The sequence below is a fragment of the Canis lupus genome, chromosome 20 (assembly GCF_003254725.2).
Source record: "Canis lupus dingo isolate Sandy chromosome 20, ASM325472v2, whole genome shotgun sequence".
NCBI classification, from domain to species: domain Eukaryota; kingdom Metazoa; phylum Chordata; class Mammalia; order Carnivora; family Canidae; genus Canis; species Canis lupus.
Window position 1 is genome coordinate 54,063,647 of NC_064262.1, and position 16,411 is coordinate 54,080,057.

General features: G+C 59.0%; 3 protein-coding genes across 6 annotated transcripts; 2 read left to right on the forward strand and 1 right to left on the reverse strand.

Moving 5' to 3' along the window:
• Window positions 1-7: 7 nt before the first annotated feature.
• GTF2F1 (general transcription factor IIF subunit 1) lies at window positions 8-9,351 on the forward strand. Of its 4 annotated transcripts, none has more exons than XM_025457210.3 (12): window positions 8-136; window positions 395-441; window positions 963-1,035; window positions 4,269-4,462; window positions 5,488-5,658; window positions 7,172-7,356; window positions 7,896-8,049; window positions 8,130-8,311; window positions 8,423-8,499; window positions 8,578-8,716; window positions 8,889-9,006; window positions 9,099-9,351. In XM_025457210.3, the coding sequence occupies exons 3-12, from the start codon at window positions 988-990 to the stop codon at window positions 9,301-9,303; spliced, it is 1,473 nt and encodes a 490-aa protein (XP_025312995.1). In that variant the 5' UTR covers window positions 8-136; window positions 395-441; window positions 963-987; the 3' UTR covers window positions 9,304-9,351. The 4 variants fall into 4 exon arrangements, with proteins under 4 accessions (XP_025312995.1, XP_025312992.1, XP_025312993.1 ...); XM_025457207.3 differs by lacking the exon at window positions 8-136 and adding an exon at window positions 176-308; XM_025457208.3 differs by lacking the exon at window positions 8-136 and adding an exon at window positions 176-308 and having other exon boundaries at window positions 8,426-8,499.
• A 231-nt stretch (window positions 9,352-9,582) lies between these two features.
• On the forward strand, window positions 9,583-12,546 carry PSPN (persephin). Its single transcript, XM_049098030.1, has 2 exons — window positions 9,583-12,028; window positions 12,116-12,546. Exons 1-2 carry the CDS (start codon window positions 11,896-11,898, stop codon window positions 12,418-12,420), a joined length of 438 nt encoding a protein of 145 aa, XP_048953987.1. The 5' UTR covers window positions 9,583-11,895; the 3' UTR covers window positions 12,421-12,546.
• A 125-nt stretch (window positions 12,547-12,671) lies between these two features.
• On the reverse strand, window positions 12,672-14,289 carry ALKBH7 (alkB homolog 7). The gene is made up of 4 exons (XM_025457196.3): window positions 14,044-14,289; window positions 13,311-13,484; window positions 13,083-13,207; window positions 12,672-12,901 (listed from the first exon to the last, which is right to left on the reverse strand). Exons 1-4 carry the CDS (start codon window positions 14,245-14,247, stop codon window positions 12,739-12,741), a joined length of 666 nt encoding a protein of 221 aa, XP_025312981.1. The 5' UTR covers window positions 14,248-14,289; the 3' UTR covers window positions 12,672-12,738.
• Window positions 14,290-16,411: the final 2,122 nt, after the last annotated feature.

Genomic DNA, 16,411 nt, shown 5'->3' on the forward strand with positions numbered 1-16,411 from the left:
GCGCGACGCGGCTTCCGCCGCAGCCGGGGTGTCTTCCGCGTCGGGGTCGGTCTGGGCCGTCCGCTCCGCGGGACTCGGGGAGCTAGGTGACGCGGAGGAGGTTGCCGTCGCGCCGCGGCCCGAGTGTCGCGTCCAGGTTAGGCGCAGGCGCAGACGCGGCCGGAGCGGTTCCCCGAGAAGACCGACTTCTGGGTAGCGGCCCCCTCGATCCGGGCCAGAGACCCGACGGCGCGCGGGCGGCTTCCCCGGGACTGAGGGGCGCGGGCCGCAGCGGACCCGAACCCCCGACCGTCACCATGGCGGCCCTCGTGAGTACACGGGGGAGCTCGGGGGTCGCGGCGCGCCGCCTCTGCAGCCCCCCACTCACCCACCGCCCCTCCTTCTCTGCCCGCAGGGCCCCAGCAGCCAGAACGTCACCGAGTATGTCGTCCGAGTTCCCAAGTAAGTCCCGCAGCCCTCTCCCCGCTTCCTGAGCTCCCAGGCCAGCCTGGCGCCGCCGGTGATGCCGCCTCCCGAGGAGCAGGGACCTGGGCCCAGGGCTGGGGTTGAGCGAGGTGCATCCCGTGTTTGCAACGGAATGAATGAATGAGCCCATTAGTGGGCGGTACGTCGGATGCAGCCCCCTGGCCCAGCCTTCTCTCGGCAGGAAGGCCTTTTCCCTGGCGTTGTGACTCCTGTCGGTCCTATAAAACCCAGCCCCACGATCTTCCTCCTCTGGGAAACATGCCCTGCCTGCCCTCCCCCGCCCCCGCCCCCAGGACAGAGGTCTCCATTATTCCCACACCTTGGGCACCCCCCGTCCCCCGACCTTTATGCCTCCCCTCCTGCTCTTCTTCAGCAGAGGGGTCGGGAGAGACCGGGAACCCCTGAGGGCTTCTGTGGGTCCCCAGCGTTGCTGAGCCAAGGGAGGGTTTGTTAAATGAACGGTGAACTGAGAGCAGCCCTCTTTTTGCCCACCCCAGAAACACAACGAAAAAATACAACATCATGGCCTTCAATGCTGCTGACAAAGTCAACTTTGCTACCTGGAATCAGGTAAGTCCCCGTTGGGAGTGAGCGTAAGAACCTGATCCTGCAATAGGCGCTTAGTTACAGTGGTAAAACTAAGGCTTGGCTTCGACCCCGCTCCCCGAGTGGGGATAAGACGATGTACTGAGGCCCAGGCTGAGCTGCTAGGGATCCCTGTGAGGAAGATTGGGCAGGCCCCACAGGAGGCCTCATGAAAGGATGGCATTTAGAAGTTGTGCCCCCTGACGGGCATTTCCAGCCTAGAGTCATCTGGGCAAGGCCGAGGGGGCTGCAGCCTGCAGATGGTTTTTGGAAGCTCTGTCCATGGGTGCTGCTACAGCAGAATACCTCAGACCGGGTGGCTTTTAAACAACACATATTTATTTCTCACGGTTCTGAAGGCTAGGAGGTCTGAGAGCAAGGCGCCAGCAGATGTTTGGTCTGGTGAAGGCCTGCCTCCTGGTTCGTAGATGTCTGTCTTTTTACTGTGTCCTCACGTGGCAGAGGGGGTGAGAGAGCTCTTAAGAGGGCACTCATCTCATTCACCAGGACTCCACCCTTCGGACCTAATCCCCTTCTCAAGGCCCCACCTCCCCATACCATCACACCGGGAGTTAGGTTTCATCATATGCATTTTGGGATAAAACACAAACATTCAGTCTATAGCAGAAACCTTTAAAGGGTTCTAAACAGGGGAGTTATAAACTGATCTGGGTGCTATAGGATCAGGGGCAGACAAAGGGTGTTGCAGGGTGGAGGCGTCGGCGGTGGTCCAGGTGAGTGACGACTGGGCATGGAGCAAACAGCGGTTGTGAGAAGTCAGTGGATTCTAGTGTGTTTTAAAGTGGAGCCAACATGATTTGTTAATGATTGGATGTTGACGGGTGACAGGGCCGGATGGACAGAGTATTGGGAGTTCAGTTCTCAACATCTTATATCAGACACCCAGGAGGAGACAGTAAATAAGCAGTGGAGCATCTGAGTTGGGAGACTGGGAGGGAGCATCTGGGCATTGGGGGCAGCATTTGAAGCCACAGAGACTGGACCAGCCCAGCACAGGAGTTGGCCCAGGTCTAAAGTTGGCAGCTTCAGGCAGCTCCTGCTGCTCATCCTGTTTTCAGCACCGGTCTGTCTTTTGACTGTTTTTAAACATCCCTTCATCTAGTTGAGCAAGTGAGGCTATTTGAAAGAGACGTTAGTCCCTCTGGATATTGGGCAGGTGGATGCTTGCTCAGGGCACCCTCTTCCCTTGTAGGCTGCCTGCCCCCCAGCATCTCCAGCCGTATGCACATTCATATACAAACTAACATGCTCCCCCAACCTCTGGTCTCACCTAAATTACCCAGAGAAGGTGGAGTGTTTCCAAATCCCTGATCACTCTGGGGGTGGGGGTGGGGTGGGGCATTCTTTATCACTGATCATCCAAGAGGGAGATACCCACACATCAGGGGGTCCCAGCTTTAAACACCCCTCACTAAGAGGAATAACTTGGTAAATACCTTGGGAACATACTAACATACTACCGCCATCCCTCATTGAGTGGGAGAGCCCCTTTTCCCTCATCCACAAGAAACCAGAGGAACCTGCCCCTCGTCACCCATCACCTTGACATGCAGCACCTGAGTAGTTATCACCTTTTGAGATGTGTGACCTCCCAGCCACTAGTAACTTGAGGGTGACACCCTGTTCCCTGATCATCATGGGGGGGACATCACTCCTTGTTTTTACCACCCAGAGGTCATGCCCTCTATAACCTAGTCACAGAGAGATACAGCCCCCAGAATTCTCCTTGCCTAAGTGGCACACTTAGGAGGGGATTGCATTCTCTGGGGAAGAGATGAACCTGCTGGGTTGTCACTCATTACCCCAAGGAGGGGGCAGGTCTAGCACCTAAGCACTTATAACCACAAGAGACATCGCTTCCCCCAGTAGCTGCTCCTCACCCATGAACAACGTGTGGGCAGAAACCCCTTCCAAATGCGTTCTTTCCAGCAGCTGTCCCTGGAGAGCACCCCCCAGGCTAATGGTGAACAAGCCAGGCAGGGGCCCTGCCCTTTGGGGTGCCCACCCTCAGGGAATCAGGCCTGTTTACTCCCCTTTTGTAATGAGGTACCCCCTGGGCTGGCTCCCTGAAGAGGAGCTGTGGGAAGTACACTGATTTCTCCCATCCCGGGGGTGCCTTTCTTCTAGCCTCAGGCTGGGGAGCATGACCAGGGAGCCCAGGCTAGCTTGGTAGCCACTTTCTCTCCTATTTCGAAGGTTTCTTCTGTTGGACTCTAGCTTTTGGTTTCCACCATTCTCATTCTTGTCTTTTGTACCAGGGGTCAGCAGACTATTTCTTCAAAGACCAGCTAATTATTATGCTTGGCCCTGTTGGCCAGTGTCCGGAGCAGCCCTCCGACCCCGCCTCTACACAGTAAAGGCATTGCAATCTGTAAATGGTTGGGCATGTGCATGCCAATAAAACTTTGCTTTTCCCCCCACTTCCGGATGCTTGGAGGATCTTTTTGTTCCCAGCCATCAGAAATCTCTTGATAATGGGGAGTGACCTCAGTCATCTGGCCTTTTTCAGTTAATATGTTTTGGCAGTTGTTACATACTTTTGCCTGTGTTTGGTCTTCCATTATGTGGAGGCGGCCCCCTGTATTAAGCCAGTCCCCTGCTGCTGTGTATTAGGTTCATTTCCAGTCTTTTGCTGCAACAGACAGTGGCGCAGTAAACAGCCCTGTGTGTGTGGGGGGGGGGGGGGGGGGGGGGGGGGGGGGCACGTGTGTGTATGGCACTTCACCTCCACTGTCTGGAGGAGGAAGCTCTAGGGTAAGAACTGTGTGCATCTTAAAATATCTTAACTGCTGCTGAATTGCCTGGAGATCCGAATTGGAAAACAGCCTTTAATGGTGTCTAAATGCAGAGAGAGAGAGGAGGAGTGACCAGTTCCAAGCAGGTTGTTTTCATGGTTTTTGCTTTTGTCCTGTCACCAAAATGATCTATTTTTTTCTTTATTGATTTAGAAGTAATTTCAAACTCTGAAAGGCTGCAAAATAGAGCTAGTACAAAGCTTACCCCCAACCCTTCCCCCAGATGCACAGAAAGGCAGTGTCCTGTCCCTTTTTTGTTCAGGAGGTTGGCTCTGAAGGTCTGCAGCTCAGCCTGGGTCGGGGGTCAAGGGTGTTCCTTGGGGGGGCAGGCATAGCTTGAGCAATGGCGGGCACCCTGCTGAAAGTGTCTGTTTCCTGCCCAACCCTGCCCCGTTGCCCCAGGCCCGGCTGGAGCGAGACCTGAGCAACAAGAAGATTTACCAAGAGGAGGAGATGCCTGAGTCTGGTGCGGGCAGCGAGTTCAACCGCAAGCTTCGTGAGGAGGCTCGGAGGAAGAAGTATGGCATCGTCCTCAAGGAGTTCCGGCCAGAGGACCAGCCCTGGCTGCTCCGCGTCAATGGCAAATCGGGCAGAAAGTAAGTAGTGGCAGCGGTGAGTGCCTCCCGTATCCTCCTCCTGTCCTAACTCCACTGGGTGTCCAGTCGCAACCCCCATGTCTCTCATGGGGTTTTATTTCTGAAGATCCAAGCTGCTGCTCACACGGGAGCTCTAGGGGCCAGGGTTTGGGAAGCCTGAGAGCCTGCCCTGATCACACACTGCAAGGGGCCACCTAGAGACTGGGGGTTGTGAGAATTGGGAAGTCAGGTGGATGGAGGGCACTCCAGGCAGGCAGAACCACATGCACAGAAGCATGAGATGGCCCGCAGACCGCTAGGGACTGTCACAGGCATGACAGTGACAGAAGGCAGGTGGGTAGTGCCAGACAGTGGATGCCAGGATGCAGCTGGACTGTGGGGGGCCAGGGCCCAGGGGAGCCTTGAAGGTTGTAGGCAGGAAAGAGCATTCTGTAAGATTATCCAGACTTTTAGGGCAGAGAAGGGTGAGGGGAGAGGTCAGGAGGAGGCTAGCAGGAGGAACCTGGAGGCAAATCCGCGGGGGTCTGACTGCAGGGCCCTTGCTTCACAGCTGATGTACCGTGGTCCTTTCGGAAAGGACCACGATACTTACAATGAAGTGAGCCCTGAGTGGGCTCTCAGAATGATCAGAGCAGAGGGGTGGGGAGTGCTGGCCCTGCTTTCCGGATATGGAAATTGAGGCTCACACAGTTGAAGGGCCAGCCCAGGGTCTCCTGACTTTTGATTTTTTTTTTTTTTTTTAAAGATTTTATTTATTTGAGAGAGAGCATGTGTGGGGGAGGGGCAGAGGGAGAAGGACAAGCAGACTCCCTGCTGAGGGCAGAGCCCAATGACTTAGGGTTGGATCCCAGGACTCCGACATCATGACCTGAGCTAAAGTCAGACACTTAGCCAACTGAGCCACCCAGGTGCCCCTGGATTTTGCTCAGAGAACCCAGATAGTTCTGGAGAGGGGGCAGGCCAGGGGGCACAGGCAGGCAGAGGGCTGGTCCTGAGGGCCAGGCTGTGACCATGATTCTTTGCAGGTTCAAGGGCATAAAGAAGGGAGGCGTGACAGAGAACACGTCCTACTACATCTTCACTCAGTGCCCTGACGGGGCCTTTGAGGCCTTCCCGGTGCACAACTGGTATAACTTCACGCCGCTGGCCCGACATCGCACACTCACTGCTGAAGAGGCCGAGGAGGAGTGGGAGAGGTGAGTGAGCCCAGGCAGGCCTGGAGGGAGGCAGGACCCTCTGAAGGGAGACACTGCCCTCTCCCAGCTTCCCAGAAGGGGGCTGAAACACTTGGAAGTGGGGTGTATCATCATAGCTTTCTGCCTGGCAGGGAGCTGGGTACTCAGTGGTAACCAAACCAGACTCCACCAGGCCGTGGGGGAGCTCCCAGTTCAGTGGGGGAGACAGACACAAGCATCAGGGACTACAGGGCCCTGAGAGAGCTGGGGAGGGGTAGGTGAGCTGAGTCATGGAGCAGGAATCGGCAGAGCAGGGGCCTCTCCCTGGCCCACTTGGCATCCCCCAGGCAGGAGGGCTATGGCTGGATCAACTACAGGCAAAATGTATGTAATGTAAAAGCTTGCCATTTCATCCTTTCTAAGTATCCAGTTCAGTGGCATTAAGTACATTCACATTGTTGTACGACCTTCACCACCATTCATCTCCAGAACTTTCATATCTTCCCAAACTGAAACTCTGTCCTCATGAAAGTTATTCTTTGCCCCCTTTCTCCAACCCTGGCTTCCACCATTCCACTTTCCTTCTCTGAGTTGACCCTTCAAGGGACCTCATACGAGTGGGATCATGCAGTATTGGTCCTTTTGTGACTGGCATGTCATTCAGCAGGTCTTCAAGGTTCATCTGTGTTGTAGCATATATCAGTATTTCATTCCATGTTTTAAATTTTCTTTTTAATTTTTTTTTTTAATTTATTTATGATAGTCACAGAGAGAGAGAGAAAGAGAGAGAGAGAGGCAGAGACAGGCAGAGGGAGAAGCAGGCTCCATGCACCGGGAGCCCGATGTGGGATTCGATCCCGGGTCTCCAGGATCGCGCCCTGGGCCAAAGGCAGGCGCCAAACCACTGCGCCACCCAGGGATCCTCATTCCATGTTTTAATTAAAAATAATTAAAAATAACTAAAAAACACACAATAAAATTTGTCAACTCTAAGTGTACTAATCAGTAGTGTTAAGTCCACTCACATTCTTGTATCAAAGAGCTTTACTCCTTCCCATGCCACTGATGAACTTTGCTTGTGCTATTAGATACAATCCTAAGACTCTCTTTAGATAGTCATATTTTTAAAAACTTTAAAAACTTTTACCATCACGGTAAATGGAAACAGCAGTATTATTTGTCATAAAAACAAAGGCACCCATAAACTACCATAAAAACACATGGATGTAAATACATTGTGGCCAAATTCTGTTGTTGCCTGGGAAAGGCCTTGAGCTTGAGAGATGCTGGGATACCAAACCACTGAGAGCTTCTCCTTGAGGGACATAGGACTGAAAGGAGTCAAAGAAATCCAGCTCTCTGCATGTAATTTCAGGGTGTTACTTGCCAGGGTTGTGATCATCCCTCATATCACCAAAGTTGTGTCTATGGTTCCCCTTTGGGGGAGTGCCTGGTGTAGATGCAGTTAGGAGGCCCGGTTTCTGGAGTTAGGCCCCTTGTCACCTCCCACTGCATCCCATTCCCCTGCCCACAGGAGAAACAAAGTCCTGAACCACTTCAGCATCATGCAGCAGCGACGGCTCAAGGATCAGGATCAGGAGGAGGAAGACGAGGAAAAGGAGAAGCGCAGCCGAAAGAAAGCCAGTGAGCTGCGCATCCACGACCTGGAGGATGACCTGGAGATGTCGTCTGACGACAGCGAGGCCAGTGGTGAGGAAGGTGAGGCCGGTGGAGCCCCCGGGGTGACTGGGTGATCCGCACAGCCTGGTGATCTGTGCTTGCGTCGTACTTTGTCAAGGTGTCTGAGTGATGGCCCAGGGAGGTTAGTGCCACTGAAGCTTAGTCACAGCCCCCTGGGAATGAGAGCAGGGCTCAGCAGGCTACACAGGCCACTGGGCAAGCACCTGAGTTGGTAGGAGGCAGAAAGCTACAGGAAGGTCTCAGCTGTGGCCTTTATTGGGGCTCCCACGGGATGTGCAATGCGGAGGGGCAGAGGGTGCAACAGCTTCAGGTTGGCCAATTCAAATAATTCTGGCCACAGGCTGGTTTCTGATTGTCGGTACCCGGTCCTGGGGGATGCAGGGAAGGAGGTGGCGTTCCTGAGCGTGAGAACCGGAGAGAGGGAGTCAGGGGTGTAGACTTGCATTGGTCGGGTTTGCTTGGGAGACGTGGGTCCTCGGGGGCTTCTGCCGAGGCGGACCTCCTCGGATACACCAAATAGGATGAGCGCCAGCCTGAGCCCGCCTCTGCTTCCGCAGGGGGCAGAGCCCCCAAGGCCAAGAAGAAGGCACCACCCACCAAGGGGACCAAGAAGAAGAAAAAGAAGAAGGGCTCCGATGATGAGGCCTTCGAGGACAGCGACGATGGGGATTTCGAGGGCCAGGAGGTGGACTACATGTCGGACGGCTCGAGGTAAGGCAGGCAGGAGGCGGCCGAGGGGTTGGGGCCAGGATGGCCCAGGCCGGCCCTCACCCTCTCGTTCTGTCTTCTAGCAGCTCGCAGGAGGAGCTGGAGGGCAAGCCCAAGGTCGTCCAGCAGGAGGAGGGCCCCAAGGGCGTAGACGAGCAGAGCGAGAGCAGCGAGGAGAGCGAGGAGGAGAAGCCACCCGAGGAGGACAAGGAGGAGGAGGAGGAGAAGAAGGCGCCCACGCCCCAGGAAAAGAAGCGTAGGAAAGGTGGGTCCCCTCCCTGCATCCCAGCCCACCCCCCACCCCCTAGCCCCTTACCCGAGGCGGGGCTGGCACGGGTGGGCACCCCGACAGCCACACCTCTCCTCTGGCCCCCAGCAGACAGCAGCGACGAGTCGGACAGCTCGGAGGAGAGCGACATTGACAGCGAGGCGTCCTCGGCCCTCTTCATGGCGGTATGGCCCGGCCCGGGGGCGGGAGGGGGCAGGCGACGGGCTATCTGTAGACTCATGTCCCGGACCCCATCTCCACAGAAGAAGAAGACACCCCCCAAGCGGGAGCGGAGGCCGTCGGGAGGCAGCTCTCGGGGCAACAGCCGGCCGGGCAGCCCGAGCGCGGAGAGTGGCAGCACGTCCTCCACCCTGCGGGCCGCCGCCAACAAGCTGGAGCAGGGTGAGCGGGACCCAGCCTCGCTGCCTCCTCTTCTCCCACCCTTGGCCCGCATTCTGCTTCGGGAGCCAAGGCCTGTGTGCCCCCTGGGCCCCCTGCACTGGGATCCTGGCACCCCTCCGCCTGGGCTCCCCCACTTCGAGCACAGGACTCAGCCCTGTTCCCGCTCCCCCAGGCAAGCGGACCAATGAGACGCCGGTGGCCAAGCGTCTGCGGCTGGACCCGGGGCCCCAGAGCCTGTCGGGGAAGTCAACCCCTCAGCCCCAGTCGGGGAAGTCGACCCCCAGCAGCGGGTACGTTGCGGGGGAATGGCAGGGGCGGGGCGGGGGTGTGGGGAGGCCGCCTGCGGACGCCCGCCCACGCCGCCCTCTGCTTGGCCCCACAGAGACGTGCAGGTGACGGAGGACGCGGTGCGCCGCTACCTGACGCGGAAGCCCATGACCACCAAGGACCTGCTGAAGAAGTTCCAGACCAAGAAGACGGGGCTGAGCAGCGAGCAGACCGTGAACGTGCTCGCGCAGATCCTCAAGCGGCTCAACCCCGAGCGCAAGATGATCAGCGACAAGATGCACTTCTCCCTCAAGGAGTGACGGGCGGCGCCCACCCACCTGCCCAATAAACAGGCTCCGTCGCCAGAACCTCCTGGGTGCTCGCATTGTCTGTCACCTGCTCCCTGAGTCCCAGAGCCCCCTTGTCAGTGCGGGATCACCCCGGGCCGTCCTCTGGTCTCCCAGGTCCCTCCCTCCGGGAACCTTCCCCTGCCCCTTGGAGCTGGCTCCTTAGTCCTCAGCCCATGGTGCTCTCTGCGTGTCTGCGTGGGCGGCCGTCCCTCCAGCTGGCTTCCGGTTCTGCCTTCAGCTGTGCCCACCCCCCCACCCCCCCCCCCCCCCCCCCCCCCCCCCCAACCCATGAAGTGCTCGGCTCCCAGGCCTGGCTCTCCATTCGGCTCATCTCTGCTTCCTCTTCAGAGCAGATCTGCTTGTGGTTTGACCCCTTCTTTCACATTTTAAGCGTCTGGTCTTACCACGGTCTCTGCCAGGCACCTGGTTCCTGACGCTTGCGGGCCTCCTGACTCCTCTCCATGATTGATTCTTGTGTTTTACAACTTGGGATGGGGACCTGGCGCAGGGGTTCTGGGGGGGCCTCCTGGGGACAGTCGGCTTTACAGGCAAATCTTCCAGGTGCATTTGGCCTCAGCTTCCCCCCCACCCCGGTGTCCCAGGAGCCCCTCACCAGGCCCAGATTAGGTGGTTCTCAGCGGGTGGGCTCTGTCCTAGTGGCTGAACCCTTTTGTTGCCAGTGTCAGCACCTGGGCCCTATTTTTCAGCTTTCCAGCGATGTTTCTAGGGCTTCCCTTATTTCCAGCGACTTCGTTAGGCATTTATTTTTATCTCGTATTGCTGGCGCGCTGCCGTGGGAAGGCTCTTTGAGTTCATGGACAGTTTCATTGCTGGAAATGGAATTTGGCAGCTGGCGCTACTTTTGAACCCCTGTACTGAGGGATCTGGCTGGGGGGCAGGCTGCGGCGCTTCCGTCCTGCCCGAGGCTGCACACGAGGCGGACAACCTCCCCACCCCGTTCCGCGGGCCCTGGGCCACCGAGCAGGGATGCCGGAGATGTCAGGCTAATTCCTAGGAATGTCCCAGGTCTGTCCAGCCTCCCTCCCCAGCGTTCTGCCAGGCCTCTTGGGGCCGCAGGAAGGCAGTGTTGCCCCTGGCCTCCCCACGCAGGCCGGAGCCACGTGCCGCGGTGGTTAGGAGCAAGGCCCTGGGGTTCAGCAGGATGTGGCTTCCAATCCTGGCTACTGTTCAATCCCGGTGACTCTGGACCGATGACTTTCTGTCTGAAGCTGGTCTCCGCAAGCACCGCAGTAGCCACCACACCAGAATGACCGAAGCCTCCGTCACAGTGGAGTTCCCGTCGCTCCCTGTCTCTGCTGATGTAAAGCGAGCAGCGGTCCTGAGCTTGTGCCTCTGCTCACCTGCGTGGGAGGAGTTCCTGGCGCCAGATTTGTCCAGGGGCAGCGGGGCTGATTGGCGGCTTCCGGAGCGAATGCTCAAGGGCTGCCGGTTTGCACCCCTGCCCACAGCGTGGAGTAGGGGTGCATGGCACACGCGCCCGCACCACACACACCCCCAGACGTGGGTGAGCGCACTTGCAGGGTTTTGCCCCCGGGGCTGCAGGGTCCCACCTATGTTTCCTCCCCCCGACCTACATGGGACCCAGCACCTCTTTAAACGTACCCAAGTCAATCGAGCTTCCTTTGCCTCAAAGGAGGGCTTATTCTCGAAAGCTCCTCACCGTCAGGCAGCGTGTTAAACCCTAAATGCACCATCTGTCCTCAGAACCTCGCGTGGGAAGGACTCTGATTAGCCCCCTTTCACAGGTGAGGGGTGGCCTCGTTTCCCAGGGCTCATGGGGCCGGGTATGGAAATCACTGGAAACTGCTGCTGCCTCTCAGACCTGGTGGGCTTAACCTCCCCTCCCACCCTAACGTGGGGATGGGGCTGAGGTCCCAGGGACCTCAGCTTGGCCTTCTAGAGACAGGCGTCCCTGCAGGGTGAGCTTCCTCCGTTCCTGTCCCAGTTCTTGGCTGTCCCCGGGGCCTCTCCCTTTTCCTGTTTTGACGGTGGCTCAGCCAGGCCCGGAGACAGGGGCATGATGTCTTAATCCTCCAGGTGGCGGCTGTGATGGAGGGTTCCCCATCAGCCCGGCCACCTGCTGGCCCGTCTCTCCCCCTTAACCACTCTACCTGGTGCACGACGTGGGGATCCCTGAGCCCTGGCACCCTGAGTGGGGAGAGGTCCCACTGGCGGGTCCTCGTGCCCCCGCCCCCTGCACCTCTTTCGAGAAAGCAGGTGGGGTGGGGGACTCGGTGGCCCGCCCTGGGTTCGGCTCTGGCTGCCACAACACTCATAAATCAGGGGTGAAGGGGGTGTCGGAAATGGGTCTGTGGAATGTCTGGCCGGGGCGGGGCGGGGGTGAGCACTTAACTCTTAAAGCACAGGGGTGGGCAGAGGCGCTGGCCCCAGGGTGCCGGAGAGCAGCTGGCGTGGGACATGGGGGGCTCCCCGCCCGCGAGGCAGCGGCAACGAAGAGGTTATGTCCCCAGCCCTGGTGGGGGGATAAATTGAGGGTGCGACGCTCCCCACCGTCCCCACCGTCCGGACCTGCCTGTCACGATGGCCCCAGGAAGAGTCCTCCTCTGCTCGCTGCTGCTCCTGTCACTGCAGTTGGGCCTCGGCTGGGGCCCTGGTGTTCGGGGGGCCCCGGTGGTGGAGGGAGAGCTCCGAGGGACCCAGAGGCCACAGCTGGGTAAGGTCTCCCCCCGGGCCCCGCGTGACCCCCAGCTCCTTCCCACCCAGATGCCACCTGCCATCAGCGGCCCCTTGTCCCCTGCAGGTGGCCGCCCACGCCGAGCCCTGGCCAGCCCGTGCCAGCTGTGGAGCCTGTCCCTGCCTGTGGCCGAGCTGGGTCTGGGCTACGCGTCGGAGGAGACGGTCACCTTCCGCTACTGTGCGGGCAGCTGCCCCCGCGGCGCGCGCACCCAGCACGGCCTGACGCTGGCCTGGCTGCGGGGCCAGGGCCGAGCCCTCGGCGGGCCCTGCTGCCGGCCCACCCGCTACGCCGACGTGGCCTTCCTCGATGACCGCCACCGCTGGCAGCGGCTGCCCCAGCTCTCGGCGGCTGCCTGCAGCTGCGGCTGAGGACGCCTGGCCTGGGGCCCCGCGGCCTCTTGAGGGGCTCTACTGACTTATTTATTGGAGACCAGAGGGGAGGTGGGCCGGGGCCGCCCGCAAGGAGCCTAATAAAGGAACTGCCGCATGACTGTGTTCAGCCCGAGGGTGCCTTGACCCTGCCACCTTGGCTCCTGGTGTGGGTTGGGGGCCGGGAGGCGGGTTCCGGGCTTCCCCTGCACCGCCCAGCCCCTGCCAATAGCCAGCGCAAGCAAGGCCGGTTTGTCCACTCCCCCACTTTATTTACAAACACGGTGGCTCCGAGAAGCTGCGGGAAGGGTCTGGGGTTCAGCAGGCTGGGGGCGGCTGTCCGGGCTCCCCTGATTCCATCCCCTCCGGGAGGGAGCGACAGATCACAGAGATGCGTCGGCCCCGGGGTACCCGACGCTCTCCAAAAAAGGACTCTTCATCCCGAAGAATCTCATGGGAGAAGTCATAACGGGCCGAGCCCCTGCAAGAGAAAACAGGCTGTCGCTGGGTGGGGTGACGGCAGCCCCCGAGCCAGGCGGACAGCCTGCCACGGGGGAACGATCGTGTCTGCCGGGAGGGCTGAAAAAGAGAAGGTGCTCAACATGCTAGGTGGGCATCTGATGAGTTACTGGTGGGGAGGGGGCTCCCCGGCCGGGCAGTACCTAAGGATGTAGAGGGAGCCTGGCTCCAGCAAGAGTTCCAGCCACTCCCCCGGCTCCTGGGTGTGCACCAGCCGCATGACGCTGGGAGATAGCAGGGACAGGCCAGCGATGGTGGCTCCACAGAACTGCAAGACGGGGCATGGGGGGGGCATGGCGGCCGGTCACTCTCTGGCCTAGGCCAGCCCAACCCCAGCTGGGAGCTTGTGCAAGGCTCTGGCCTCTGCCCACCTTGATGCTGTCCACGTGTGGCTTGATGTAGCCCCGAGGTTCCAGGTCCAGCACATGCACGGAGGACAGCAGGGTCTGGCCGGGGCTAAAGGCGGCAGCTTGCACGCGCTGCAGGATGGCCCGGCTTGCCTCTGACCAGCGTGACTTTTCTGTCTCTCGGAAACCGTGGATGGCCTGCACAGAGAGCTTCGGTCAAGCCTGTAAACTCTCAGAGGGAGCAGGGAAACTGAGGCACGGGGGGGGGGGGCAGTGCAAAGGACTGGTTTTCCCAACATGCCCCCTTGACACCACCTGCAACGCAACACCTCGATCCTATCTACCCTAAGATCCTGGGTCTCAAACCCCAACCCCTGCCCTCCCAGGCCCAGCCTTACTCCTTGGTACCCGCCTGCAGGCTCCAATTCAGTCCCAGATCCTGTCCCCAGTGCTGGCCCCACTCCAATATTCGTCTGTCTGCCTCCGCCCACAACTGGTGACCCTCCCTCATCTCGCTCCACCCCTGCGTCGGCCCCGGACCTTGCTCCTGCCCCCAAAACACCCTTAGGTTCCAGGTCCGGCCTCCAGCTGTGGCCACGCCCTCATCTCCAGGCTTTCACGGCCCGTGCAGCCCCGCCTAGGGCATCAAGACTCCGCCCCCACGCCGCAGGCCCCGCCCCCTCGTAGCCCCGCCCCGCCAGGAGCGTCATCCGGCCCCGCCCCCGCGCAGGCCCGCCCCCCGCGCTGCCGGCCTCACCGCGTCCCAGTGATCGTATTCGTAGCGGCGGCGGCGCAGCTCGGGCTCCAGCTCGCGGCTCAGCGTCTCCTCCTCGGCCGCGCTCAGGAAGCCTGGCCGCACCACAGCCGCGTCCCGAAGGCGGCTCAGGACGGCCGGGCCCGAGCCCCGCACCCAGCCGGGCCAAGGCAGCGTCCCCAGCGCCAGCCGCCCACTCCCGGCCATAGCCCCGGAGCCGAGTCGTGGAAGCGGTCGGAGTCAGGGCCACGCCCCCGCCCCGCGGCCATTGGCTGTGCAGCACCGAGCCCCTTCAGTGATTGGCCTTCTCCGGAGTCCCGCCCCCCGGCCGAGGCTAGTGGCTGCTGCTCGGCTCGCCCTCTCAGGCTATTGGCTCCCCGTAGAGCCCGCCTCCTCTCCTGCGCGATTGGACGCCGCGGACGGTGGAGGCCGGAGGGGCGGGGCTCGAGGGCCGGAGTCGGCCTCCCCTGGGCTCTGCGGTCGGGAGGTGCCCGAGCGAGCGTTTGGGCCAATGCCCAGGGGAGATTGAGGGGAAAGGACGCTCAGGCCGAGAGGAAGGGGTCAAGGGCACAGGGGTCAGGGGGAGACGTCAAGGCCATGGTCATGGGGTCGGGCCAAGTAGGAGGTTGAGGTCAAAGGTTAAGCCAAGCATCACCCATCCCCCCTCCACTGGGTCATTCCTGCCCCTGTACCAACAGGTACCTCCTATCTTATAAATAAAAAACAACAAAATAAAAACCCCTCCTCTTCCTTTAAGGCTAGAATTGGCACAGCACCATTTGCAGCCCTTATTGGAATATTTAGTGGATCCAGACACGGATTGTCATCGGCCTCTAACATTGCAAAATGAGGGGCCACGAGCACTTTGGGTGCCTCTCGATGGGTGCACACACCTCCACTAAGGGGTCATTTCCCAAGCAGTGGATCCCGAATCCCATCAGACTGCTCTGGGTTTATAGCTCAAGTCACAGGAAATAATCAAGGACAGAGGTCCCAGCCCATGCTGATCCAATCACCAAAATTCAGATGGAAAGTCCACAAGGCAAACGGCCTTGTATCTCCAACAAGTGAACTTCAAAGAAAGAGAAGAAAAAGGGGGGGAGATTGTGAGAGAGATTAAGGGGAAAACCCACAGTTGCACGAGGCTTGGGGAGACATCCACCAGTTGCAAGGTATGTGCCTCATCTGGATGCAGATTGGAACAAAGTGAAAACGCAGAGGTAACTGCTGAGATTTGGACACTGGGTGAGTATGTGACCATGGTAATAAGCATTGTTATTATTTTTTTAGGCTTGTGAGTGGTACTGCGGTTGTCTTTTTTTTTTTTTTTTTTAAGATTTTATTTATTATGAGAGACACAGAGAGGCGGAGACACAGGCAGAGGGAGAAGCAGGTCCCTGCAGGGAGCCCGATGCGGGACTCGATCCCAGGACCCCGGGGTCACGCCCTGAGCCGCAGGCAGATGCTCAACCACTAAGCCACCCAGTCGTCCGTGTGGTTGTCTTAAGGATTCATCTTTTTAGAAATTTGTGTTGAGATATTGACCCCACGACCCCTCCAGTGACGGCCACATGTTGTCTGCTCTCCTTATACAGTGAAATTCCTTGAAAACCTTGTCCAGCTCCCGTGTCTTCCTGCCCCTTCTCTCTGCGGGCGCTCCAGGGTGGCTTTTGGCACCCAGAGCACTGAACGTGCTCCTACTCATGCGGCCCGTGACTTCCACTGTGCCAGGTCCAGCAGCCGGTTCTTAGCCTGGCTAACTTATCGACATCCTGATGATGTCTTTTCCATTTTTATTCCCAATCCTACCCCAGATTTATCCATCCCCTGGGATGTCTGAGGCACGTCAAACACCAGAAGCAAAGCGTCCGAACTCAGCTCCTGATCCCCTGCCCGACCTGCGCCTCCCCGCAGCCTTTCCACCTGTCAGCTCTGCCTCTGACCTCTCCTGGCCACCCAGCTGGGGCCGCCAGCCTTCATCTGATTATTTCAAGTCTCCTAACTGGTCCCAGCATTTCCACACGGGCTGCATTCCTCCCCCTACTCTGTGGGAGCCACAGTCCTCCTGCTTTTCATTCTTTTCAAAACCCTCCAGGGCTCATCTCCCTCCTTGCTCAGATCTACCAGGCCTTCCTTTCCATTCTCATTTCTCCACTGTCCCCGCGGCCACTCCACTTCAGCTATGAGCCTCCTTGGGGCCCCTCCTATGTGGCAGCCACAGTCCTGCCACAGGGCCTTTGCACTTGCTATGCCCGCTGCCCAGACTGCTCTGCCCCTCTCTCACCCTAAACATCTTCTGTTCAAGCATCACCTTCTCAGCAAGGCCTTTGTCTTCTACAGCTGTCACACACAAACACACTGCATACCTCTT

Coding starts and splice junctions, on each gene's coding strand:
- GTF2F1 (XM_025457207.3), top strand. Junction 8,050..8,129: donor TACATGTCGGACGGCTCGAG/GTAAGGCAGGCA, acceptor TCTGTCTTCTAG/CAGCTCGCAGGAGGAGCTGG. Junction 8,500..8,577: donor CCTCGGCCCTCTTCATGGCG/GTATGGCCCGGC, acceptor CCATCTCCACAG/AAGAAGAAGACACCCCCCAA.
- PSPN (XM_049098030.1), top strand. CDS start 11,896: ATGGCCCCAGGAAGAGTCCTCCTCTGCTCGCTGCTGCTCCTGTCACTG. Junction 12,029..12,115: donor GACCCAGAGGCCACAGCTGG/GTAAGGTCTCCC, acceptor TGTCCCCTGCAG/GTGGCCGCCCACGCCGAGCC.
- ALKBH7 (XM_025457196.3), bottom strand. CDS start 14,247: ATGGCCGGGAGTGGGCGGCTGGCGCTGGGGACGCTGCCTTGGCCCGGC. Junction 13,485..14,043: donor AATACGATCACTGGGACGCG/GTGAGGCCGGCA, acceptor CTCTCTGTGCAG/GCCATCCACGGTTTCCGAGA. Junction 13,208..13,310: donor CACACGTGGACAGCATCAAG/GTGGGCAGAGGC, acceptor CCCGTCTTGCAG/TTCTGTGGAGCCACCATCGC.